Source organism: Eriocheir sinensis, chromosome 70 (genome assembly GCF_024679095.1).
Source record: "Eriocheir sinensis breed Jianghai 21 chromosome 70, ASM2467909v1, whole genome shotgun sequence".
NCBI lineage: Eukaryota > Metazoa > Arthropoda > Malacostraca > Decapoda > Varunidae > Eriocheir > Eriocheir sinensis.
The window spans coordinates 5,442,719-5,469,050 of NC_066578.1; the positions used below are offsets into that span (position 1 = coordinate 5,442,719).

Sequence of the window (26,332 nt, forward strand, 5' to 3'; positions counted from 1 at the left end):
TATATATATATATATATATATATATATATATATATATATATATATATATATATATATATATATATATATATATATATATATATATATATATATATATATATATATATATATATATATATATATATATATATATATATATATATATATATATATATATATATATATATATATATATATATATATATATATATATATATATATATATATATATATATATATATACACACACACACACACACACACACACACACACACACACACACACACACACACACACACACACACACACACACACACACACACACACACACACACACACACACACACACACACACACACACACACACACACACAAACACACACACACGTACTGCAAGTGCAATGGTGAACACACTCGGCTCACGTCTGAGAGCAGTGACTTGGTATTTGGTGTTAGTTGAGGGTTTCACTCCGCCCCACGGGAGCGCCTCCCGGGTGCGTTTATATGTAGGTGTTATTTGAGGTTCCATCCGTACCCGAAGATTCGTCACCATGCAGCTCGAAGCTTTTTCGGGGAGGGAACCATGAATCGCTTCCCCTCGTGAATACCAAGCATGCTGACGTTGGCGACTTCTAGGCATTGCAGGACGTAGGCAATGCTCGTGAAAATGTAGCTTTAGATCTTGAAGACATATTTGAATCTTTAAACAATAGTTTTGGTATATCGACCAAGATGTAGCGCCTTCCCGTTAGTGAAATAAGGCTATCAAACGGCTCTACATGGACGACTACCACTGCTGTCACGACCACGCTCCTCGTTCCTCACCTGCATCACACGATCGCTATTGCCATTATATCAGTGATGGTAACGATGACGGTAGTGATAACGAGGAGCTTCAGAAACACCATTAAGAAAAGTCACCACCACCATCTGATGTTAGTAGGTTAGAATAGTAATAATAATAATAATAATAATAATAATAATAATAATAATAATAATAATAATAATAATAATAATAATAATAATAATAATAATAATAATAATAATAATAATAATAATAATAGTAATGATAATAATGAAAACAAAAATGATAATAATAGCAAAAATCACATTTAAACATACGTACTGTATCAAATGTGGCTGAAATAGCATTCAGCAACAGTCGCAATTTGAGCTCTGCTTTATAATATTTGTCCCAAGAGTAACATATTCCTCATCACCAACTCAGCCGTCAGTCCCGACCCCTGCCCTTTCGACGACAAGGAACATCAGCAGTTGGCACACTCAAGACCATGTTGAAGCATCTGAAGTGCCTCAAATGAGTCATCAGGTTCAGGAGGAACGCTTGCAGTGGTATCAGTAAAAAAATCAACAACGCCAGGCAACTACGAAAAATAAAACAAATTTGTTACTAAGGCATCCCAGTGGAAACAGTTATCGCGCGCCCCCCGACCACTCCGCCCCTAACACCCGTGGCCCGCTGGGTATATAAGACGGCTGCAGGTTAGCAGAGGCAGCACTAGCTCCAGCATGAAGGTCCTGGTTGTGTTTGCTCTCGTGGCCCTCGGCGCCGCCGCTGCCTGGCCCGGCGTTGGGTTTATGTCGGATGCCCCAGCAGGTAAACTATAGTGCATATGTGGTGATGTTCTTGATTTAAATATTTTTCTCTTCCACATATTTACATAGCCTGAAGGAATGCACACACACACACACACACACACACACACACACACACACACACACTAATGTGCTTTGATTTTTTATTGTCGCATTATTGAAAAATTGGGAATAAATGTAATAATTTCTTATACACGCAGTATAAAATCATCATAGAACGTTCTTTTAGGTAACACTTTAAATACTAGCTTAGGATTATTATAAATCCTGTAGCTACTTAAATGTATATATCAATATTTGATTCACGACAGATGACTACCAGATACAACGTGACGTGAACTACGCCTTCTACAAAATCTTCGAGCCAATCCGCGACAGCAACCTGCTGGAGAAGGCCATGACCTTCAACCCAGTGGCGGATACCTCCATGTACAAGGACGGAGGCGTCGCCGTCCGGAGGCTCATGTACGAGTTCACACACGAACGTCTGCTGGAGAAGAAGCACTGCGCTGCCGCCACCAACAAACGCCACCTGGAGGAGGCAATCATGCTGTTCGAGGTGTTCATGCAGTGCAAGGACTGGAACTGCTTCTCCAGCAACGCCGCCTACTTCAGGGAGCGAGTCAACGAGGAGGAATTCCTCTACGCCGCCTACCATGCCATCAAACACTCCCCTCTCACACAGAACGTCGTGCTGCCCGCCGTCTACGAAGTCAAGCCCCACTACTTCACCAAGGCCCAGGTCATCGAGCAAGCCTACGAAGCCCACGAGATGAAGCTGAGGAACATGGTCTTCCAGAACAACTTCACTGGCAACCTCAACGACATGGAACAGAGAGTCGCCTACTACCGTGAGGACCTCGGCATTGGCACTCACCACTTCATGATCCACCTGGAAAACCCATTCTGGTGGAAGAACACCTACGGCTACCGCATTGACAGGAAGGGAGAGAACTTCTTCTACGCCTACCACCAGCTCCTCAACCGCTACGACGCCGAGCGCATCTCCAACTACATGCCCCTCCTCGAGGAGCTGAAACTGGACGAGCCCCTGCACGAGGGCTTTGCTCCGCAGACCACCTACAAGTTCGGCGCTCCCTTCCCCATCCGCAACGACGATATCCAGCTGCAGGACGTCGACAGGGTCGGCAAAATCCACGAGCTTGTCCACAAGGAGGACCGTATCTACGACGCCATTGCCCACGGCTATGTGGAAAGCGACCAGGGAGAAAAGATCAATATCGAAAATGACAACGGCATCGCAATCCTTGGTGACATCATCCAGTCGTCTTACTACAGCCCCAACCGCAAGTACTACGGCAACCTCACCACCCTGGCCTACACCATGCTCGACCGTCAGGTTGACCCCAAGGACAAGTACGACCTGCCCCCTGGCGTGGTCGGCCACATGGAGCTGTACCCCCGTGACCCCGCCGCCTGGAGGCTGCACAAGCGCATCGACAACATCTTCAGGAAGCACATTGACTCTCTTCCTCCTTACACCAAGGAACAGCTCGAGTTCACCGGAATTGCCGTCACCGACGTCCAGATCCAGGGCACCCTCGAAACCTACTTTGAGGAGTACAAGTGGGACTTGGTCAACGCTTTCAATGACAACAACACTGAAACCGAGTTCTTCGACATCTACGCCTCCACACCTCGTCTCAACCACAAGGAGTTCTCCTACCAGATCAAGGTGCAAAACAACAACGGCTCTCCCAAGAAGGCTGTCATTCGCATCCTCGCCATGCCCTACCGCGACGGTAATGGTGCTCTCATCCCCTTCGACGAGGGCCGCTGGCTCGCCATCGAGATGGACCTCTTCGTCAAGACTCGTAAGTTTTAGTCAGTGATATGAAGTATTTGCAAATTAATTAGTTGATCGTTTCTGCTTGAAGAAGGCAATCTAAAACTTTGCTATCCAATCTTCATCTCGCAGTGTAACTAACATTGTTATTTGTTCTTGTTTCATAGTGACTCCGGGCAGCAACGACATCGTCCGCAAGAGCTCGGAGGCCTCCATCACCGTGCCTGATCCCCTCACCTACAAGACTCTCGTCGAGAAGACCGAGGCTCGCCAGAACCTCGAGATGTACGAGAGCGCCACCGGCATCCCCGAGAGGCTGCTGCTGCCCAAGGGTAACGAGGAGGGCGTGCAGTTCAGGCTGTTGGTGGCCGTCACTGACGCTGCTGAGGACGTCAACGATGAGAGCATCATCACCATGAAGAAGTACCACCACTATGGCGTGCACGGCGTCCAGCCCGACAAGAGGCCCTTCGGCTACCCGCTGGACCGTCGCATCCCTGACAAGCAGACCTTCTACGAGGTGCCCAACTTCAAGGAGACCATGGTCAAGGTCTACAACCACAACGTCTACATCGCCCTGCCCCGCCAGTAAATCTTTTGGAGACTGGTGGATTCTTCTGTGATCCTTGATGCCGTAAGAAGGCGGATATGTATACCATCTCATTCAACATCTCATCTTAACTTGCAGTAAATTCGTAACATCTTTTCAATATATACTGCTTTTGTCAAAGATGTTTTCAGGCATCTTTGGTCTTCCATTTTCAGGATGTATTTCTGCTGATTCTTCGGTGGTATGCGTTGTGTACTATTCTGTATTTCCATACTTGTTTTTTCAGTGATTTCACCATCTTCCCAATGCTCACCCTATACATTCTATGACATCAAAAAGAGAAAGAGATGGATTTCAAGAGGATTAATAAAGAAATATCGAAATGTTTTCTTTCAATTCTAAACAGCCTATGTTTATGCGTACTATGTGCCCTAATCCGTTGACTATATCATTCAACCTCAGTATGAGTCGTTGTCTTTGCCCATATGGATGTTGCTGCAGGAAGGGAAACTTTTTTTATTATTGTTATTGGAAGGACTTTTTCATGAAATGTCAACGATAGGTTCAAGTGTCCCGCCTTACCCTGTCGCGAGTAATATCTTGAATGGTGCACCATCTAGATGGGCATCAATGACAATAATGCCATATCATTCAAGTAGGGTTTAGAAAAAATGAGAGTTGTACAGAAAATGGTTTTAACCACTGAAACACACACGCACACGCACACGCACACACGCACGCACAGATCTGACCGAGGTCAGACGTGGTCCGCGGGGCTCAGAAAGGAGCAGCCAGGGGCCAGCCTGCTGGCCCCCCCCCTTCCTCTTCCCCTACTTCCCCCTCTCCCATTTCATCAAAATCCCAACTCCGTAAGATACTTTTGTGCCATCAAGCTTCATCGCCTTGACAGACAGTGAGTGCAGTGCGTTTGTGGTGCCGTTAAGACACTGAAGAGATAATGGCCAGTGTGACGCCGCCGCTGCCTTACCATCCGGCCGACTCCCCAGGTCCTCCCAGGTACACCAGCCCGACCATCATCCGGCTGGGTTAAGTCGGTTCAGGTGCAGTGCAGTGTTGAGGCCCGTCACTCAGGTGGACTCATGGGTGAGGCAACCAGCACTCCCCTCAACATAAAAGGCAGTGCAGACCAGGTGCATGACGACAGACGTTCCCACGCCTACTCTCTCGCTTGTCATCCTCTTCCCTTCTTGTCTCGCCGGCCGGATGCAGATTAGAAGATCTACGCTAAGCCCATAAACTGAGTGACGGTCGAAACCGCCTCAACCTGCATCCCGCCCCCCATCAGCCACGACCTGACCCTTTCTGACTGGGGGCTGACCTGGGGCATAACACCTGACCCGCCACCCGGAAGACTACCGCACAAACGCACTGCATTCCACCACCGCACCTCCTCCCCCCCCGCCGTAAACATTTTCATCATAACTTTCCCAGTGTTTACCACAGACCCCCGATACCTCTTTCATATTGTACTTTTATCCTTTTTATTGTACTTCAATATTGTGTTTGTAACATGTATATTTTCAGCTTAACAGCTGCTACCTCTTAATAAACCGATTATTATTATTATTATTATTATTATTATTATTATTATTATTATTATTATTATTATTATTATTATTATTATTATTATTATTACACACACACACACACACACACACACACACACACACACACACACACACACACACAGACACATACACATACATTTGGTAACGTAAAAGTTACGTCTACATTTACATTCATCGACAAAGTTCACGTATATTTGCTCTGTTTACACCACGTTAATCTTGACTGGGTTAGTTGCAGACAAAGGTTCTCCCCCTCCGTGGATTGACCCTGGACCTTTGTGGAATGGCTATGGGCCTCACCCATGGCGAGGATGCAGATGTACCTAATCAATAACAAGATCTCAGGAGGTGGTTGTCCACAGACCGGTTACATCAGCAGACGCTGCCGGTGCCATTCTGTTGACGAGTGCCTGACGTGTCACCTGCTGGGGTTGGCTATAACCTTGTCTTAGTAAAATATACACAGAAAATATAATTGACAACGGAATCTACCGATGAATGTTAAGGCAATTTTGTATAACCACCAAACGCCTTCACTGACGCCTGGCGACGCTGTTGTCCGAATAGGAAAAGGTCACCGTGCTCGCCGCTTCGGTAACTATCGACCGTTTTTATGCTACCTGGGAAAGACACCAAAAAGGCCAGTTGACATGTTCATTATTGTCTATGGCCGTCTCACGAAGGAGCATTACTCGGCCCAATCGAAGGACGACTCGGTGTACCTTTTTTACAAAACTCTAGAATTATTTCCGATCATGAAGATTCATATTTCTCCATTAATACTGGACAACCTTATCACCAGGGAGGTGAAGCCCTACTTGAACCCTTGCGACCTCCTTATCTCAGCACTCGTTTCATGACAGACTGCAGGGAGAATGCTGTCATGGCCTGCGGTATATCCCATGTATTTCTCGGAATAAAGCACACTTCAATATTTTCCATACGATCTAGCTGTTTATTAGTATTTCACAAGTGCTTTTCTTAGGACACCCATTCATCGTAGTGATACTGCCGTGTTATGAAAACCATGCCGTTCATTATATTATTGTGTTGTCCCTTCATCAGGCTGATAATAAAGACTGGCCTCGCTCTCCCCTGGACTGAGGATCAAATTATTTGCACGTTTCAATGAAGGAAGGGGTGAGGGGGGGGGGGGGGTGCAGTGTTCACGCAGGGACGCGGTGTTATCAAAGATGTGAAGCGTTATCTTATCTTTATCTTATTTAATCTCATTGATGTCACTAAGTAGCTTTGTTGCTAGTTATGTTATCTTCCAGTGATACTATATGTTTGTTGAACTTGCCAACTAAATTTCTCCATTTTAAAGGATTATTATATTTATCATTTTTATGTTTTTGTTAGTCACTCTTAATTAGATAACTGTCATTTGTACTGTCAGTATTTCTGAGAAGTATTCGGCTCCAAACGACAGCAGTTGTGGCGCCACGACCTCACGCCCCTAATGAATCTGCCAGGCCCTCCCCGCCCGCACCACAGGCCTCCCGAGCAGCGAAATGGATGGACAGAGCGAAGTAAAACTGAACCCTTTGATGAAGTGCTGTTATGTGGCGTTGTTACTTACTTCAGTTTGTTGATTAATTGTTGCACTGACTGACGAGTTGGCTGATTGACTGATTGACTGGCCGATGGATTGATTAACTGATTGATTGATTGAGTGATTGATGAATTGATGAATTGATTGATAAAGTGACTGATGAATTGATTAATTGATTGATAAAGTGACTGATGAATTGATGAATTGATTGATAAAGTGACTGATGAATTGATGAATTGATTGATAAAGTGACTGATGAATTGCTGAATTGATTGATAAAGTGACTGATGAATTGCTGAATTGATTGATAAAGTGACTGATGAATTGATTAATTGATTGATAAAGTGACTGATGAATTGATCGTCATCATGCAGAGGCCGCCCTTTTCCCCCTCCACGGCACCACCTGCTCTCCACCGCCACCTCCATCACCCCCAAGCGCCGTCCCCCCCCAACCTTCCCGTGGAACGTCAGTCCTTCACATCCCGTTTTTCGTACTTGTTTCATGTACCTCCCCCCTCCCCCCCCCCCCTCCCACACACACACACGCACGTGCGCGCGCGGACCTCCGTAATGCAGGGCAAGGCACTAGGCAAGTGGTCAGCGCGCAGATGTAGTGATCCTGGGACGCGGGTTCAAGTCCCACCACAAGATGCTATAATTTTTTCTCCATAGCCGATTAGTGGAAGATTGATTACCCTCATGCTGTCCAGGTCATCAATGAACCCTTAGTTCAGCGACCTCGGTGAAGCGGAGCACCGGGGTGCAGCTTGGTCAAAGCAAGTCTTATATAACATGGCAGCCACTTTAAATAAAACTCGCCTATGCCACTAATAGGCGGGGATCATCCACCAGACCCCTCAGGAGAGTCTTCCGTCGCTATAGGCAACACATACAAAAGTGGTTAACACGCTCGCTTTACAACCGAAAGGTCCCGGGATCAATTCCTGGACTGAGACGAGATGGATGGGCAGTCTCCTTATTAAATCTGTGCCCCCTGTCCACCCAGATGTGAATCCATCACCTGAACTCCAAGCTCATTCGGGGAGGGTTCTCTCTGGAGATCACGAGTCCAGCGCGTGATCATATCATATCAGAGAGAGAGAGAGAGAGAGAGTTGTAGTGTTGGCATACAACCCTTTCCCTAATGTATTTGCTAAAGGCGGATGAGAACACATTCCCACCCTCCTCCCCAAAAAGGAAAGTTGGTTGTGTGATAAATAGGTGTCCGGAACTGCAACGCGTCATGGTAATACCTTCTTCTCATACGTAGACAAGACAAATCCTTATAGTGTTCACTTGCACGGGTCTAGTATATTCTCATCTTAATTAACGAGTCATAATAATTTGTTTTGATTGTTTTACGTCTCTAAAAACTCTTGCAATCATGATTAGGATCAGTTCTCTGAGTGTTCATATTCCTTTCAGGCCGTCCCTTCGTATCGAGGATCTTGTGTGCTGAAAACATTACAGAACACAATTTTTTTACCATTCTTGACTTACTGGAAAAAACAAGCAAACTCAGTGTATTAGAAAGGATCTAATTTATTTTGGTGCCAGGAGCATATTGTAATAGGATTTTGTATGGAAAATTCGTTAACAGGAATTGGGAAGCTGCAAATGCGGATGATCCAAGATGATCAGACTCCACGATAAGATTTATTGGCGGGGCAGGGCGATGAAGACGCCATGGTTGTAGACCTTGATCATGGTCTCCTTGAAGTTGGGCACCTCGTAGAAGGTCTGCTTGTCAGGGATGCGACGGTCCAGCGGGTAGCCGAAGGGCCTCTTGTCGGGCTGGACGCCGTGCACGCCATAGTGGTGGTACTTCTTCATGGTGATGATGCTCTCATCGTTGACGTCCTCAGCAGCGTCAGTGACGGCCACCCACAGCCTGAACTGCACGCCCTCCTCGTTACCCTTGGGCAGCAGCATCCTGTTGGGGATGCCGGTGGCGCTCTGGTACTTCTCGAGGTTCTCCTGAGCGTTGGTCTTCTCAACGAGAGTTTTGAAGGTGGGGACATCTGGCACGGTGATGGAGGCCTCTGAGCTCTTGCGGACGATGTCGTTGCTGCCCGGAGTCACTGTGAAGGAAGAATACATAACAATGTTGGTTACTGGACGAAAAGAAGAGTTACATGGAATAGTTTTTGCTAGTCTTTTGTAAGTAACAAATATAAACTAACTAGTAATTTGGAATAGGTCATACTATTGGGTAAAACTTACGAGTCTTGACGAAGAGGTCCATCTCGATGGCGAGCCATCGGCCCTCGTCGAAGGGGATGAGAACACCGTTGCCGTCGCGGTAGGGCATGGCGAGGATGCGAATGACAGCCTTCTTGGGAGCGCCGTTGTTGTTCAGCACCTTGATCTGGTAGGAGAACTCCTTGTGGTTGAGACGAGGTGTTGAGGCGTAGATGTCGAAGAACTCGGTTTGAGTGTTGTTGTCATTGAGAGCGTTGACCAAGTCCCACTTGTACTCCTCAAAGTAGGTTTCGAGGGTGCCCTGGATCTGGACGTCGGTGACGGCAATTCCGGTGAACTCGAGCTGTTCCTTGGTGTAAGGAGGAAGAGAGTCAATGTGCTCCCTGAAGATGTTGTCGATTCGCTTGTACAGCCTCCAGGCGGCGGGGTCGCGGGGGTACAGCTCCATGTGGGCGACCACGCCAGGGGGCAGGTCGTATTTGTCCTTGGGGTCAACCTGACGGTCGAGCATGGTGTAGGCCATGGTGGTGAGGTTGCCGTAGTACTTGCGGTTGGGGCTGTAGTTAGACGACTGGATGATGTCACCCAGGACTGCGATGCCGTTGTCATTTTCGATGTTGATTTTGTTTCCCTTCTCGTTCTCCACATAGCCGTGGGCAATGGCGTCGTGGATACGGTCCTCCTTGTGGACAAGCTCTTGGATTTTGCCGACCCTGTCGACGTCCTGCAGCTGGATGTCGTCGTTGCGGATGGGGAAGGGAGCGCCGAACTTGTAGGTGGTCTGGGGAGCAAAGCCCTCGTGCAGGGGCTCGTCCAGTTTCAGCTCCTCGAGGAGGGGCATGTAGTTGGAGATGCGCTCGGCGTCGTAGCGGTTGAGGAGCTGGTGGTGGGCGTAGAAGAAGTTCTCTCCCTTCCTGTCAATGCGGTAGCCATAGGTGTCCTTCCACCAGAATGGGTTTTCCAGGTGGATCATGAAGTGGTGAGTGCCAATTCCGAGGTCCTCACGGTAGTAGGCGACTCTCTGTTCCATGTCGTTGGGAGTGCCAGTGAAGTTGTTCTGGAAGACCATGTTCCTCAGCTTCATCTCGTGGGCCTCGTAGGCTTTCTCGATGACCTGGGCCTTGGTGAAGTAGTGGGGCTTGACTTCGTAGACGGCTGGCAGCACGACGTTCTGTGTGAGTGGGGAGTGTTTGACGGCATGGTAGGCGGCGAAGAGGAATTCTTCCTCGTTGACTCGCTCCCTGAAGTAGGCGGCGTTGCTGGAGAAGCAGTTCCAGTCCTTGCACTGCATGAACACCTCGAACAGCATGATTGCCTCCTCCAGGTGGCGTTTGTTGGTGGCGGCAGCCCAGTGCTTCTTCTCCAGCAGACGTTTGTGCGTGAACTCGTCCATGAGCATCCGGACGGCGACGCCTCCGTCCTTGTACATGGAGGTATTCGACACTGGGTTGAAGGTCATGGCCTTCTCAAGCATGTTGTTGTCGCGGATTGGCTCGAAGATCTTGTAGAAGGCGTAGTTCATGTCATGTTGCTTTTGTTGTGTGGGAATGCCTGAAAGAAATAGTAGTAGTTTACTGTTAATACCTTTTGTTGTATTTTTGTTTTTATATGTATATTTAAAAGCTGTGTTCATGCATGATCGATGTCATGAGTGACTTTATTGTTTAGTTATAATGACTGAGTACACCAGAATATGAACTCACCGTCCGGCTCATCCGACATATAGCCGGACACGGCGGCTGCGGCGCTGAGGGCCACCAGAGAAAACACAACTAGGACCTTCATGCTGGAGCTTGTGCTGCCTGTGATTGTCTGTTGCTGGCTTATATACCCCGCGGGTGCCGGGTGTGGTGCGTTGAGTTGGGGATGGTCCGGGAGCGTGGGGCGGTGCTTGAGTGATATCTCGCATTGAAGGTGTCCAGATAACTGTTGCGTTCTCGCTTTTTGTCGAATTTCAACTTGATATCAAGAATGAGTGATTATATAAAACATTTTGATGCGTGCTATACTTACATACGTACATTCCAAGATACTAACTCATATATATATATATATATATATATATATATATATATATATATATATATATATATATATATATATATATATATATATATATATATATATATATATATATATATATATATATATATATATATATATATATATATATATATATATATATATATATATATATATATATATATATATATATATATATATATATATATATATATATATATATATATATATATATATATATATATATATATATATATATATATATATATATATATATATATATATATATATATATATATATATATATATATATATATATATATATATATATATACACACACACACACACACACACACACACACACACACACACACACAGACATACGTACATTTTTAAACAAACACATTTATACCTATTAACATACATACCTAAACACTTACATACACCTATGCCTATGTAATTCCATCCATCAGTACATGCATTCATGCATGCATACACATAACAAACAAAGCAGAGAAAGTATTTAACAAGTGACCGTTATTTAAATTAAAAAAAAAAATGTAAGGTGTCATTGCTTGTTGTAAGTGCTTGTCATACAGAAACAGGCGTCAGATCAGATCACTTGTTCAGTGCACTGCAGAGGCTAATGGCATAGTTACAGGAAGTGATGTAAGTTGTTAGTTAGATAATACAGATTCGAAATGGTATTAACAATAATTATAGTTTATTCCGTCCAGAACGTCTTTGATGATTTCGTGTTTCCTTTGGTATTTCTTCGTTCCTTCCTTCGTTCTCAAAAACACATCGGAGGGGTGGAAGTTTATCCTTAAGAGGCTGTGTGCCGAGCATTGTTAGTCATCACTAACACGTGACAATACACATCATTTAACTTACGCCCGGTGTTCACAATAAGATTTTTGAAACACACACACACACACACACACACACACACACACACACACACACAGTCACACGCAAACAACCCTCCCCCCACACACACGTACTGCAAGTGCAATGGTGAACACACTCGGCTCACGTCTGAGAGCAGTGACTTGGTACTTGGTGTTAGTTGAGGGTTTCACTCCGCCTCCCGGGTGCGTTTATATGTAGGTGTTATTTGAGGTTCCATCCGTACCCGAAGATTCGTCACCATGCAGCTCGAAGCTCTTTCGGGGAGGGAACCATGAATCGCTTCCCCTCGTGAATACCAAGCATGCTGACGGTGGCGACTTCTAGGCATTGCAGGACGTAGGCAATGCTCGTGAAAATGTATCTTTAGATCTTGAAAACATATTTGAATCTTTAAACAATAGTTTTGGTATATCGACCAAGATGTAGCGCCTTCCCGTTAGTGAAATAAGGCTATCAAACGGCTCTACAAGGACGACTACCACTGCTGTCACGACCACGGTCCTCGTTCCTCACCTGCATCACACGATCGCTATTGCCATTATATCAGTGATGGTAACGATGACGGTAGTGATAACGAGGAGCTTCAGAAACACCATTAAGAAAAGTCACCACCACCATCTGATGTTAGTAGGTTAGAATAGTAATAATAATAATAATAATGATAATAATAATAATAATAATAATAATAATAATAATAATAATAATAATAGTAATAGTAATGATAATAATGAAAACAAAAATGATAATAATAGCAAAAATCACATTTAAACATACGCACTGTATCAAATGTGGTTGAAATAGCATTCAGCAACAGTCGCAATTTGAGCTCTGCTTTATAATATTTGTCCCAAGAGTAACATATTCCTCATCACCAACTCAGCCGTCAGTCCCGACCCCTGCCCTTTCGACGAGAAGGAACATCAGCAGTTGGCACACTCAAGACCATGTTGAAGCGTCTGAAGTGCCTCAAATGAGTCATCAGGTTCAGGAGGAACGCTTGCAGTGGTATCAGTAAAAAATCAACAACGCCAGGCAACTACGAAAAATAAAACAAATTTGTTACTAAGGCATCCCAGTGGAAACAGTTATCGCGCGCCCCCCGACCACTCCGCCCCTAACACCCGTGGCCCGCTGGGTATATAAGACGGCAGCAGGTTAGCAGAGGCAGCACTAGCTCCAGCATGAAGGTCCTGGTTGTGTTTGCTCTCGTGGCCCTCGGCGCCGCCGCTGCCTGGCCCGGCGTTGGGTTTATGTCGGATGCCCCAGCAGGTAAACTATAGTGCATATGTGGTGATGTTCTTGATTTAAATATTTTTCTCTTCCACATATTTACATAGCCTGAAGGAATGCACACACAAACACACACACACACACACACACACACTAATGTGCTTTGATTTTTTATTGTCGCATTATTGAAAAATTGGGAATAAATGTAATAATTTCTTATACACGCAGTATAAAATCATCATAGAACGTTCTTTTAGGTAACACTTTAAATACTAGCTTAGGATTATTATAAATCCTGTAGCTACTTAAATGTATATATTAATATTTGATTCACGACAGATGACTACCAGATACAACGTGACGTGAACTACGCCTTCTACAAAATCTTCGAGCCAATCCGCGACAGCAACCTGCTGGAGAAGGCCATGACCTTCAACCCAGTGGAGGATACCTCCATGTACAAGGACGGAGGCGTCGCCGTCCGTAGGCTCATGTACGAGTTCACACACGAACGTCTGCTGGAGAAGAAGCACTGCGCTGCCGCCACCAACAAACGCCACCTGGAGGAGGCAATCATGCTGTTCGAGGTGTTCATGCAGTGCAAGGACTGGAACTGCTTCTCCAGCAACGCCGCCTACTTCAGGGAGCGAGTCAACGAGGAGGAATTCCTCTACGCCGCCTACCATGCCGTCAAACACTCCCCTCTCACACAGCACGTCGTGCTGCCCGCTGTCTACGAAGTCAAGCCCCACTACTTCACCAAGGCCCAGGTCATCGAGCAAGCCTACGAAGCCCACGAGATGAAGCTGAGGAACATGGTCTTCCAGAACAACTTCACTGGCAACCTCAACGACATGGAACAGAGAGTCGCCTACTACCGTGAGGACCTCGGCATTGGCACTCACCACTTCATGATGCACCTGGAAAACCCATTCTGGTGGAAGAACACCTACGGCTACCGCATTGACAGGAAGGGAGAGAACTTCTTCTACGCCTACCACCAGCTCCTCAACCGCTACGACGCTGAGCGCATCTCCAACTACATGCCCCTCCTCGAGGAGCTGAAACTGGACGAGCCCCTGCACGAGGGCTTTGCTCCGCAGACCACCTACAAGTTCGGCGCTCCCTTCCCCATCCGCAACGACGACATCCAGCTGCAGGACGTCGACAGGGTAGGCAAAATCCACGAGCTTGTCCACAAGGAGGACCGTATCTACGACGCCATTGCCCACGGCTATGTGGAAAGCGACCAGGGAGAAAAGATCAATATCGAAAATGACAACGGCATCGCAATCCTTGGTGACATCATCCAGTCGTCTTACTACAGCCCCAACCGCAAGTACTACGGCAACCTCACCACCCTGGCCTACACCATGCTCGATCGTCAGGTTGACCCCAAGGACAAGTACGACCTGCCCCCTGGCGTGGTTGGCCACATGGAGCTGTACCCCCGTGACCCCGCCGCCTGGAGGCTGCACAAGCGCATCGACAACATCTTCAGGAAGCACATTGACTCTCTTCCTCCTTACACCAAGGAACAGCTCGAGTTCACCGGAATTGCCGTCACCGACGTCCAGATCCAGGGCACCCTCGAAACCTACTTTGAGGAGTACAAGTGGGACTTGGTCAACGCTTTCAATGACAACAACACTCAAACCGAGTTCTTCGACATCTACGCCTCCACACCTCGTCTCAACCACAAGGAGTTCTCTTACCAGATCAAGGTGCAGAACAACAACGGCTCTCCCAAGAAGGCTGTCATTCGCATCCTAGCCATGCCCTACCGCGACGGTAATGGTGCTCTCATCCCCTTCGACGAGGGCCGCTGGCTCGCCATCGAGATGGACCTCTTCGTCAAGACTCGTAAGTTTTAGTCAGTGATATGAAGTATTTGCAAATTAATTAGTTGATCGTTTCTGCTTGAAGAAGGCAATCTAAAACTTTGCTATCAAATCTTCATTTCGTAGTGTAACTAACATTGTTATTTGTTCTTGTTTCATAGTGACTCCGGGCAGCAACGACATCGTCCGCAAGAGCTCAGAGGCTTCCATCACCGTGCCTGATCCCCTCACCTACAAGACTCTCGTCGAGAAGACCGAGGCTCGCCAGAACCTCGAGATGTACGAGAGCGCCACCGGCATCCCCGAGAGGCTGCTGCTGCCCAAGGGTAACGAGGAGGGCGTGCAGTTCAGGCTGTTGGTGGCCGTCACTGACGCTGCTGAGGACGTCAACGATGAGAGCATCATCACCATGAAGAAGTACCACCACTATGGCGTGCACGGCGTCCAGCCCGACAAGAGGCCCTTCGGCTACCCGCTGGACCGTCGCATCCCTGACAAGCAGACCTTCTACGAGGTGCCCAACTTCAAGGAGACCATGATCAAGGTCTACAACCACAACGTCTTCATCGCCCTGCCCCGCCAGTAAATCTCTTGGAGACTGGTGGATTCTTCTGTGATCCTTGATGCCGGAAGATGGCGGATATGTATACCATCTCATTCAACATCTCATCTTAACTTGCAGTAAAATCGTAACATCTTTTCAATATATACTGCTTTTGTCAAAGATGTTTTCAGGCATCTTTGGTCTTCCATTTTCAGGATGTATTTCTGCTGATTCTTCGGTGGTGTGCGTTGTGTACTATTCTGTATTTCCATACTTGTTTTTTCAGTGATTTCACCATCTTCCCAATGCTCACCCTATACATTCTATGACATCAAAAAGAGAAAGAGATGGATTACAAGAGGATTAATAAAGAAATATCGAAATGTTTTCTTTCAATTCTAAACAGCCTATGTTTATGCGTACTATGTGCCCTAATCCGTTGACTATATCATTCAACCTCAGTATGAGTCGTTGTCTTTGCCCATATGGATGTTGCTGCAGGAAGAAAAACCTTTTTATTATTGTTATTGGAAGGACTTTTTCATGAAATGTCAACGAAAGGTTCAAGTGTCCCGCCTTGCCCTGTCGCGAGTAATATCTTGAATGGTGCACCATCTAGATGGGCATCAATGACAATAATGTCATATCATTCAAGTAGGGTTTAGAAAAAATGAGAGTTGTGCAGAAAATGGTTTTAACCACTGAAACACAAACGCCCACGCACACGCCCTCGTACACGCCCTCGCATACACACACACACACACACACACACACACACACACATATTTGGAACCGTAAAATTTACGTCTACATTTACATTCAATGACAAAGTTCACGTATATTGGTTCTGTTTACACCACCTTAATCTTGACTGGGTTAGTTGCAGACAAAGGTTCGCTCCCTCCGTGGATTGACCCTGGACTGATGAATTGATGAATTGATTGATAAAGTGACTGATGAATTGATTAATTGATTGATTAAGTGACTGATGAATTGATCGTCATCATGAAGAGGCCGCCCTTTTCCCCCTCCACGGCACCACCTGCTCTCCACCGCCACCTCCATCGCCCCCAAGCGCCGTCATCCCACCCCAACCTTCCCGTGCAACGTCAGAGCCCTTCTTCACATCCCGCTTTTTGTACTTGTTTCATGTACAGTCGGCTATAGAGTAGTGACACACTGTCCAGTAAGTTTCGTTCAGAAAGCGACATCTGGCAACCCCTCCACGCGACATGAAAATTATTATATCCTATCGAAATCGTACTGTTGTGGTGATCGGTGGTCACAGGTGCACTCTACATAATTTTAAGATAGATATTTATCAAAAGTGCCCGTCGCTAACGCTTAATAAATATTTTTTCTTTAGGCTCTGTCGCTATATTTTGACACGAGCTTTTAGTTTCGATCAAATTTAGTCAAGAGCAACTCTAAGTTGTTTATCAAACTATGATACATTTAAAAATATACTGCACTTATTAGGGGAGATTGTTATGCCTTTAAACCAAAAACAAAAACTTCCTGACAGCCGAGATCTTGTTCTTTATAAAAAAAATTATACGTAATAATAGGCTATAAACGTTCATATGATGGCGCCGTCGACCGCGGGCCTTGGCTGGAGCAGCGGTATTCTATCAAAGCCCTTATGTCCGCAGGCACTGCAGTTGAGCTGTCACGTCAGTGGCTGTGGAAACGTATAATTTTTAATACCTAAAAAAAAAGAGAGAGAGAGAGAGAGAGAGAGAGAGAGAGAGAGGTTGGGTGGGGACGGGAGACATGTCCATCAGCGACAAGGGGTCAGCTAGTCAGCGACACACACACACACACACACACACACACACACACACGTATTTATACTTAGATATTACGTAATCTTCACGGATAAATAATTTTAGATTTTTGATGATCTGAATTGTCTTTGAGGCTTGATAGTGACGGGAATTAAGGCTGCGAGTTAAACAGACCCTCAAGCCTATTTCCTGTTTGATGGTAAGGAGCATTAGTCACTGCCTGCCTCTGCGAAGGACAGCATTGCACACTGTATTTTCAAAGTTTAATAAGAAAAAGTGTTTCAGACTGTTCGTGATGTTTTACCTCGCCATCATCATCATCATCATGTAGAAGACATTCATTATCGCATTTCTAAATTGAATTCATGTAATCTGGTATATTTCTAGCTGCATTATATTATAATATAATATAATATTATACAATATTATAATTTCACGGTCACACACACACGGTACACACTGAAACGCGTCACTAACATCGCCAGTGAATGCGTCACCGTGGTATAGTTGCCAGATACCGCCACCAGGATAAACATTCTGAAAACCGTGACACTCTATCGTCGACTGTACCTCCCCCCCCCTCCCCCCCACACACAAAAAAAAACGCGCGCGCGCGCGGTGGTCCGTATTGTGGGGCAAGGCACTGGTCAAGTGGTCAGCGCGCAGATATAGTGATCTTGGGACACGGGTTCAAGTCCCACCACAAGATGATATAATTTTTTCTCCATAGCCGATTAGTGGAAGATTGATTACCCTCATGCTGTCCAGGTCATCAATGAACCCTTAGTTCAGCGACCTCGGTGAAGCGGAGCACCGGGGTGCAGGGAGAAAAGATCAATATCGAAAATGACAACGGCATCGAAATCCTTGGTGACATCATCCAGTCGTCTTACTACAGCCCCAACCGCAAGTACTACGGCAACCTCACCACCATGGCCTACACCATGCTCGACCGTCAGGTTGACCCCAAGGACAAGTACGACCTGCCCCCTGGCGTGGTCTCCCACATGGAGCTGTACCCCCGTGACCCCGCCGCCTGGGGGCTGCACAAGCGCATCGACATCTTCAGGGAGCACTGTGATTATACAGAAATAAGACAAAACCAAAACTTTTTACAGAACACAGAAAACCAAAGCAGAGACTACTAATAGCCGATATGCTATATCTTTATCTTATTTCATCTCATTGATGTCACTAAGTAGCAATGTTGCTAGTTATGTTATCTTCCAGTGATACTATATGTTTGTTGAACTTGCCAACTAAATTTCTCCATTTTAAAGGGTTATCATTTTTATGATTTTTATTAGTCACTCTTAATTATATAACTGTCATTTGTACTGTCTGTATTTTTGAGAAGTATTCGGCACCAAACGACAGCAGAAGTGGCGCCACGACCTCACGCCCCTAATGAATCTGCCAGGCCCTCCCCGCCCGCACCACAGGCCTCCCGAGCAGCGAAACGGATGGACAGAGCGAAGTAAAACTGAACCCTTTGATGAAGTGCTGTCATGTGGCGTTGTTACTTACTTCAGTTTGTTGATTAATTGTTGCACTGACTGACGAGTTGGCTGATTGACTGATTGACTGGCCGATGGATTGATTAACTGATTGATTGATTGAGTGACTGATGAATTGATTGATTGATTGATTGATGAAATGACTGATGGATTGATTGATTAACCAATTGATAAAATGGCTCATGGATTGATTGACTGACTGATGGTTTGATTAACTGATTGATTGATAAAATGACAGATGAATTGATTAACTGATTGATAAAGTGACTGATGAATTGAATGATTAATTGATGGATAAAATGACTGATGAATTAGCTGATCATTTCATTAATTTACTAACTGATGGACTGACTAATATTTTGAAATGATTCACTTACTAATTGATCAATCTTTTCTTCTTCTTCTTCTTCTTCTTCTTCTTCTTCTTCTTCTTCTTTCCTTTACTTTTTCGTTGTCGTCGTAGGTTGCCGTCCTCCTCCTCCTCCTCCTCCTCCTCCTCCTCGTTTGAAGCAGACTCTTAATGGCACAGTAACCGACATCATGACCATTAACTTTGTGAGGAAGATGAAAATTGTTCCTCAAAGATAATTCCAAGATTGTTTTGTTCCATCCGAGTGTCTGTCTGTCTGTCTGTCTGTCTGTCTTTCTGTTTGTCTGTCTCTCTATCTATCTATCTATCTTTATTGCTCTCAATATAGAGTCTTCGTGTGGAAAGAGACCATTATTTTCATCTTATCTCTTCATCGACTTTCTTGTTCTCTCTCGCTTTTTCTTTTTCTTTCTTCCTTTATTCGTTTTCATTATGTTTTCCTTCCCTTTTTCCTTCGCTCCCTCGTTTCTCCTCCTCCGCCTCCTGTTCCTTATTTTCCTCCATTTTCTCTCATTACTTACTATTATTTTTATTTTCCTTGCTCGCCATGTTGTCTGCGAAGTCTTTCTCTATTTCACTTGCTATAAATCTCGCTGTCCATTTCCTACGTTAACTTATCATTCTGTTTTGTTCTTTCTCCTTTCCTTTATCCTCTGCAGTTTTTTTTATATTCTCAGTCTCTTCATTTTCATTTTCTCCTCCCTCTTTCTCTTTCTCATCTCCCTTTTCGTTTTCTTGATTTCTTTTTAATCTTTGGTAGTTTTCTTATCCACCAATTCTCCCTCGGTCTTCTTTTCTTTTCTTCGTCTGCTTCTCTTCTCCTTTCTCGTTTTTTTTGGGGGGGTTTCTCTGTATTTCCTTCGTCAGTAGCTTTTTTATCCACCCCACTCTCCTTCTTTCTTATTTTCTTATCCCTTTCTCTGTTTTTCATCTCCCTTTTCTTTCTCGTTTATTGGTTTTATTTTATCTTCGGCAGCTTTCTTATCCATCCAGTCTCCTTCTTTCTTCTTTTCTCCTCCGTCTTTCTGTTCTTCATCTCCGTTTTCGTTTTCTTATCTTCGGTAGCTTTCTCTTCCTCAGTCTCTTCATTCTCCTTTTCTCCTCCGTCTTTCTGTTCTTCATCTCCCTTCTCGCTCTCGGTTTTTATAGTTTCTTTTTCCTCTCCTCGTCGGTCAGTCCATCTGGTTTTCCACATCTGCGAGTCTTCCGTGCCGCTGAGTGCTTGATGTAAAAGCTCCTCGGCGGTCGAATGCTCAGAGATCCTCGAGGTTGCTTGAAGAGCCTGTTTGAACCACGCGATAAGACACACAACCAGTCCCTCCCGTGGTCCTAGAATGGATAGAGACGTCAGCTGGGCTCTTTTTGGTCATCGTCCGTGAATCGTATGTTGTGTAAGGCATCTGATTCCTTCTTCTTGGATGTACACGATGCTCGTTAAGGCAGTGGCAGGATTAGTGTGGCGGGTATTTCTTTTTATCAACGTCCGGGAATCGTGTTTTCTGTAAAGCATGTGATTCCTGTCCCTTGGAGGTATTGTTTATTATTATTTTTTTTTTACAACAAAGGAGACAGCTCAAGGGCACAAAAAAAGGAAACAATAATAAAAAAGCCCGCTACTCGCTGCTCATAAAAAGAATCAAGAGGTGGCCGAAAGAGGGGTCAATTTCGGGAGGAGACGTGATGGAATTAGTATGTAAGTCGCCGTATTTAGTGTGAAAGGTTGAGGCGGAGTTAGTGTGTCTGGTGTTGTGTTTAGTGTGATCGGAGTTAGTATGTTAGGGCGCAGTATTTAACCTTCAAGTTTTAGATCGAATTAGTGTGCAAGTTTAAGATCAAATTAGTGTGTCCGGTTCTTTGTTCATGGTAAAAATTGTGCCAGGCGCTGTGTATAGTGTGAAGGGTTTAGACGGTATTATAGTGTCAGGCGCCGTGTCCCGTGTAATAGGTTTCCGGTTAGTCTCGCAGCAACATCTTAGTCTAGAGACATCAGTTCGTGTATGTTATGTTACTTATATCCCGGGCGGAGTGGAACAATTTGGGCGGCTTTTCCGATACCCTACGCCCCTGTCCACCCAGCAGTGAATGGGTACCAGGTATTAATCGGGGGTTGTGTCCTGTCTCCTGGTATCTGTTCCCTTCTCCTATAATTCCTTCCCCCTCCTGTCTCTCTCCGGCATATGACCACAGATGTTGCGCCGACTAAACGAAACTTTCCAACTTTTATGTTACTTATGTGTGTCAGGCTGTGTGTTCAGGGTAAAAGGTTTCAGGGTTAGTCTCGCAGCTGTATCTTCCTTGCCCCGTCCATCGTAGGAGACTTCTTGGGCCACATCCTCCCTGCTCTTTCAGGTCGTAATTCAGCTTGGCGAGGCTCTTTGGGGACGGACCACAAACACGAGCTCTTCATGTGTAGCGGTGAATATAGCAAAGTGAGGAAGCTTTTGCGGGGCCGTCATCACCGAGTTTATGTTCTGCAGTGAAACGAAGCTTTTAACGGATGAGTTACTTGAAGAAAACAAACGAAGAGAAAAAAAATATAAGAAGAAAACACGAGAAAGAAAAAGAAAAAACTAGCCATTGAGCAGAGAATAGTAGTCCTCCTCCTCCTCCTCCTCCTCCTCTTCCTCCTCCTCGTCTTCGTCCTCGTCCTCCTCTTCCTCTTCTTCCTGGTCCTCCTTCTCTTCCTCTTCGTCCTTTTCGTCCTCTTCCTCCTCCTCCTCCTCGTCCTTTTTCTCGTCCTCCTCCTCCTCCTCCTCCTCCTCCTCCTTCCTCGTCCTTTTTTTTCGTTCCCATATTTCTTCCTTCCACTTATAAGCTAAATTGTTCTTGGCTACTTTATACTTTTTCTGTTTTATTTTATTCGTGACTTTTCCTTCCTTCCATTTCTTACTTACTTACTTTTTTCTTTCCGTATTTTTTCTGTCCATTAATTTTCTTCTTTTTTCTTTCCTTATTTCTTCCGTCCATTTCTTCCCTCCACTTATAAGCTAAACTGTCCTTGGTTAATACATACTTTTTCCTCGTTAACTTTTTCCTCCTTTCTCTTCTTGGCCAGTGACGTGATGTCCGCTTTTCTCCTCCTCCTCCTTCTCCTCTTCCTCCTCCTCCTCCTGCCCGAAGCAATATCCTCGGTTCCTGCTTTCCTGTTTACTCTATTTCAGCGTAAAAGAAGATCTGATGCGTAATAAAATTTTATGGAGGAGGGGAAGAAAAGTCTTTGTTGGTGCTTTCTGCTTGTCCGTCTTTGTCCGCATCTTTGTCCCTCCGATTGTGTTTGTTTTTGTTGCTCTATGTCTGAATGTATTTGCATGTCCGGCTCTGTATTTTTATTCCCCGGATTTCTTTGTTTCTCTTTCTTTCTCTATTCTCTATCTCTCTTCTTCTCTCTTCCTCTCTCTCTCTCTCTCTCTCTCTCTCTCTCTCTCTCTCTCTCTCTCTCTCTCTCTCTCTGTTTTTGTGTTTGTTTCATTGTGTGTGTTTGTTTGTCTGTTTGTCTGCCCCTATCTGTCTGTCTATCTCTTTCAGTCAGTCAGTCAGTCAATCAATGCGTCCGTTTGTCTGTTAGTACGCTTGTATGTCTTATTCTCTCTCTCTCTCTCTCTCTCTCTCTCTCTCTCTCTCTCTCTCTCTCTCTCTCTCTGCGCGGGGCTTCATATCCTGTGCTGGAAAGTCCTCGCTCAGCCGATCAAAGGGCGGGCAGGAAAATTATAGTTCACGTAGTAACAAAGTGGAAATTGTGGACGCCATCACAGTATTCCGTGTGTGCAGGGCGGGGAAAACAGAGTCGTGTGTGTGTGTGTGTGTGTGTGTGTGTGTGTGTGTGTGTGTTTGTTTCTCTGTGTGTATGTATATGTGTTTGTGTATGTGTGTATATTTGTGTTGTGTTTATATATGTGTGTGTGTGTGTGTGTGTGTGTGTGTGTGTGTGTGTGTGTGTTGTGTTTGTGTATGTGTGTGTATGTGTGTTTGTGTGTGTGTGTGTGTGTGTATATGTGTGTTGTATTTGAGTGTGTGTGTATGTGTGTGTGAGACCCATTTATATATTCATCCACTTCTTCAATATTAAACTTTTCTTCATCATAATAATAATAATCATCTCAATGCAAAGTTCATTAAGATAATAAATAAATTAGTATGATATGTTTTTGCCCTCCTCCTGAATTCAGATTTGCATCATTTATATACATCTCTTCGGGAAAACAAAGCATTTCCATTGCAAATCTATTTATTAATAGGGTACGAAGAAGAGGAGGAGGAGGAGGAGGAGGAGGAGGAGGAGGGAAGGAAGAAGAAGAAGAAGAAGAAGAAGAAGAAGAAGATTAGGAGGAGGAGGAGGAGGAGGAGGAGGAGGAAGAAGAAGAAGAAGAAGAAGAAGAAGAAGAAGAAGAAGAAGAAGATTAGAAGGAGGAGGAGGGGGTGAAGGAGGAGTAGGAGGAGAAGGAGGAGGAGGGGAAAGAGGAAGAAGAGGAGGAAAGAGGAGTAGTAGGAGGAGGAAGAGGACTAGGAGGAGGAGGAGGAGGAGGAGTAAAAAAATAAAAGAAATAGAAAAATCGAAGAAAACGAAGAAAAAGAAAAGGAAAGAGAAAATAAGAAAAGAAATGAAGAAGAAGAAGAAGAAGAAGGAAGGAAGGAAGATGAAACTAGGGAAAGGCTAAGAAAATGGTAAAGAAGAAGAACATAAGAACATAAGAAAGTAAGAAGTCTGAAAGAGAAAAACGTGAGGAGACTGCAAGAGGTAATGAAGAGCAAGGAGAAGTAAAGAATGGAAGAAAGGAGAGAAAGAACAAGGAGGGGTAAAGAATGGAGAAAGGAGAGAAAGAAGAAGAATGATTAAATAATGAAAGAAAGAGAGAAAGAACAAGGAGGACTAAAGAACAGAAGCAGAGAAAGAAGAAAAAGGATGAAAGAATGGAAGAGTGACATAAAGAAAAAGTAGAAAAGAAGGGAAGAAGGAGAAGAAGAAGGAGAAAGGACGGAAACAGAAGAGAAAGAAGAAGAAGGAGCAAAGAATGGGTGAAGGAGAGAGAGAAAGAAGAAATGAAGAAATAAATCGACTGGTTCATGGACGCTGCGGCTGCCTCAGATCGGTACTAGTGACTCCCCCTTTCCCTTTGCCCTCACGTCCGGGAAAGGAGAGAGAGAGGGAACAATCAGGCTGGACCGTCAGGACAAAAAAAACTCCCGTCACTGTTTTGCTTTTCTCTCGCACGGCAACAGAACAAAACCACTAAGTTACTCTCCACCTCCTTTTGATGCACTGTGGAATGTCAAGCGAGCGGTGGCGTCCCCCCACAAGGCAATGGGACAAAACCTCCACTATATTAATCTTCAGCTTCTCTTGGTTCGCCCTCTGCTGGCTATGTGGCGGGGAGGTTGTGCTTGCATTGTTAGACCTTAACTCTTATAAAACTCATGGAATGGACTGCAATGGACAAAACCTCCACTAAATTATTACTGACCTCCTTTTGGTTTATCCGTGGTTAGTCATTTGGTATGGTTGTTGTTGTTGTTGCTTGTGTTGCCCGGCCTGTACTCTTTTAAAACTAATGGAATGGAGAGCAACGGACAAAACTTCCACTAAATTATTCCTATTCTCCTTTTGGTTCATCAGTGGTTAGTCATTTGGTGTGGTTGTTGTTGTTGTTGTTGTTGCGTGCGCTATCCGTCCTTCACTCTTTCAAACAGATGGAATAGGAAAGAAATGCCGCGCGTGACAGGGCCAAAATTCGCCTCCCGGTCGTCAGTGTACCAGAGCGAGGAAACATTAAACAGTGAAGTGAGCGTGTTGGGGTTAACGAGTTCGGTGTAACGAGGACTAACTCACTTGTAAAGGCAGCCAGAATATATAATTTCTCGACACACACACACACACACACACACACACACACACACACACACACACACACACACACACACACAAACAACTATGAACATCGGGCTTTGCAAACATTGAACAATACGAATTAATGCAAAAGTTATTCCAGAGAGAGAGAGAGAGAGAGAGAGAGAGAGAGAGAGAGAGAGAGAGAGAGAGAGAGACGGGTCACACAAGAGTACCTCAGGTCATCAACGTTGCAGCTCAGTTTTCCGTTCCGGCCACTTGTCTCTCTCTCGTCCTCTCTTGATGTCTCGGACGGGCACTGTGTATCCAGGGCTTAAGTGTCTGCCTTGTCCCCTCTTTCTCTCTCTCTCTCTCTCTCTCTCTCTCTCTCTCTCTCTCTCTCTCTCTCTCTCTCTCTGTTCTTTCTCTCTCCGTTGCTACTCGTACAGCCCTCCATTCCCTTGCATTTCTCGTTGCACTCCAATTTTTTCTCCATTTTTGTTTCCATATCCTTTGCCTCGCCACCCTCTCTCTCCAGTCTTTGATCTGTCGCCCTGGGATTAGCGGAAGCTCTGGGTTCTCATACAGTATTCTCGCTGGAGGAGGGTCGAAGCTAGACGCCTGTTTGCCTCACGCCCTCGCCCTCCCTGCCATGAACTCGCGCGTACTTCACGGCATGAGGAAGGGGAGTAATCGGACCCCGGTTTTTAGGGTGCCGGTAGTGGTGGTGGTGGTGGTGAGCGTGGCTGTGTTGGCTTTGCGGTGGCGTTGGCGGCGACAGCGTGAATAGGGAGAAAAGTTGTGCGGAAAAGTATAAATGGTGGCAGCGGTGGGATTTTTGACGATGATTTAGACGCACAATATAATTTTCTGTGTTTCTGCTGATGATATGAGAGATGAAGTGTGGTTATTCTGTTGGTTGTGTGTGTAACATGTCTAGCATTAGTTAGCTAGTATCATCTGTACAGAAGCTTTGATTTTGTCG

General features: G+C 45.1%; 2 protein-coding genes and 1 long non-coding RNA gene across 5 annotated transcripts; 1 reads left to right on the forward strand and 2 right to left on the reverse strand.

Annotated features, from left to right (window-relative positions):
- Positions 1 to 1,437: 1,437 nt before the first annotated feature.
- On the forward strand, positions 1,438 to 16,235 carry LOC126988767 (pseudohemocyanin-2-like). Of its 3 annotated transcripts, XM_050847167.1 has the most exons (4): positions 1,438 to 1,598; positions 1,909 to 3,432; positions 3,572 to 3,954; positions 15,853 to 16,235. In XM_050847167.1, the coding sequence occupies exons 1-4, from the start codon at positions 1,511 to 1,513 to the stop codon at positions 15,892 to 15,894; spliced, it is 2,037 nt and encodes a 678-aa protein (XP_050703124.1). In that variant the 5' UTR covers positions 1,438 to 1,510; the 3' UTR covers positions 15,895 to 16,235. The 3 variants fall into 3 exon arrangements, with proteins under 3 accessions (XP_050703124.1, XP_050703123.1, XP_050703125.1); XM_050847166.1 differs by lacking the exon at positions 15,853 to 16,235 and having other exon boundaries at positions 3,572 to 4,337; XM_050847168.1 differs by lacking the exons at positions 1,438 to 1,598; positions 1,909 to 3,432; positions 3,572 to 3,954 and adding exons at positions 13,398 to 13,506; positions 13,807 to 15,330 and having other exon boundaries at positions 15,470 to 16,235.
- On the reverse strand, positions 3,048 to 15,303 carry LOC126988776 (uncharacterized). Its single transcript, XR_007742517.1, has 2 exons — positions 15,154 to 15,303; positions 3,048 to 3,255 (listed from the first exon to the last, which is right to left on the reverse strand). It is a non-coding gene; the product is annotated as an uncharacterized LOC126988776 (long non-coding RNA).
- LOC126988768 (pseudohemocyanin-2-like) lies at positions 8,627 to 11,147 on the reverse strand. Its single transcript, XM_050847169.1, has 3 exons — positions 11,006 to 11,147; positions 9,324 to 10,853; positions 8,627 to 9,181 (listed from the first exon to the last, which is right to left on the reverse strand). The coding sequence occupies exons 1-3, from the start codon at positions 11,085 to 11,087 to the stop codon at positions 8,757 to 8,759; spliced, it is 2,037 nt and encodes a 678-aa protein (XP_050703126.1). The 5' UTR covers positions 11,088 to 11,147; the 3' UTR covers positions 8,627 to 8,756.
- Positions 16,236 to 26,332: the final 10,097 nt, after the last annotated feature.

Excerpts from the sequence above, each read along its gene's own strand:
- LOC126988767 (XM_050847167.1), top strand. The coding sequence starts at position 1,511 with ATGAAGGTCCTGGTTGTGTTTGCTCTCGTGGCCCTCGGCGCCGCCGCT. Across the intron at positions 3,433-3,571 it reads GGACCTCTTCGTCAAGACTC|TGACTCCGGGCAGCAACGAC; the intron begins GTAAGTTTTAGT and ends CTTGTTTCATAG. Across the intron at positions 3,955-15,852 it reads TCAAGGAGACCATGGTCAAG|GTCTACAACCACAACGTCTT; the intron begins GTCTACAACCAC and ends ACCATGATCAAG.
- LOC126988768 (XM_050847169.1), bottom strand. The coding sequence starts at position 11,087 with ATGAAGGTCCTAGTTGTGTTTTCTCTGGTGGCCCTCAGCGCCGCAGCC. Across the intron at positions 10,854-11,005 it reads TATGTCGGATGAGCCGGACG|GCATTCCCACACAACAAAAG; the intron begins GTGAGTTCATAT and ends TATTTCTTTCAG. Across the intron at positions 9,182-9,323 it reads GGACCTCTTCGTCAAGACTC|TGACTCCGGGCAGCAACGAC; the intron begins GTAAGTTTTACC and ends CTTCCTTCACAG.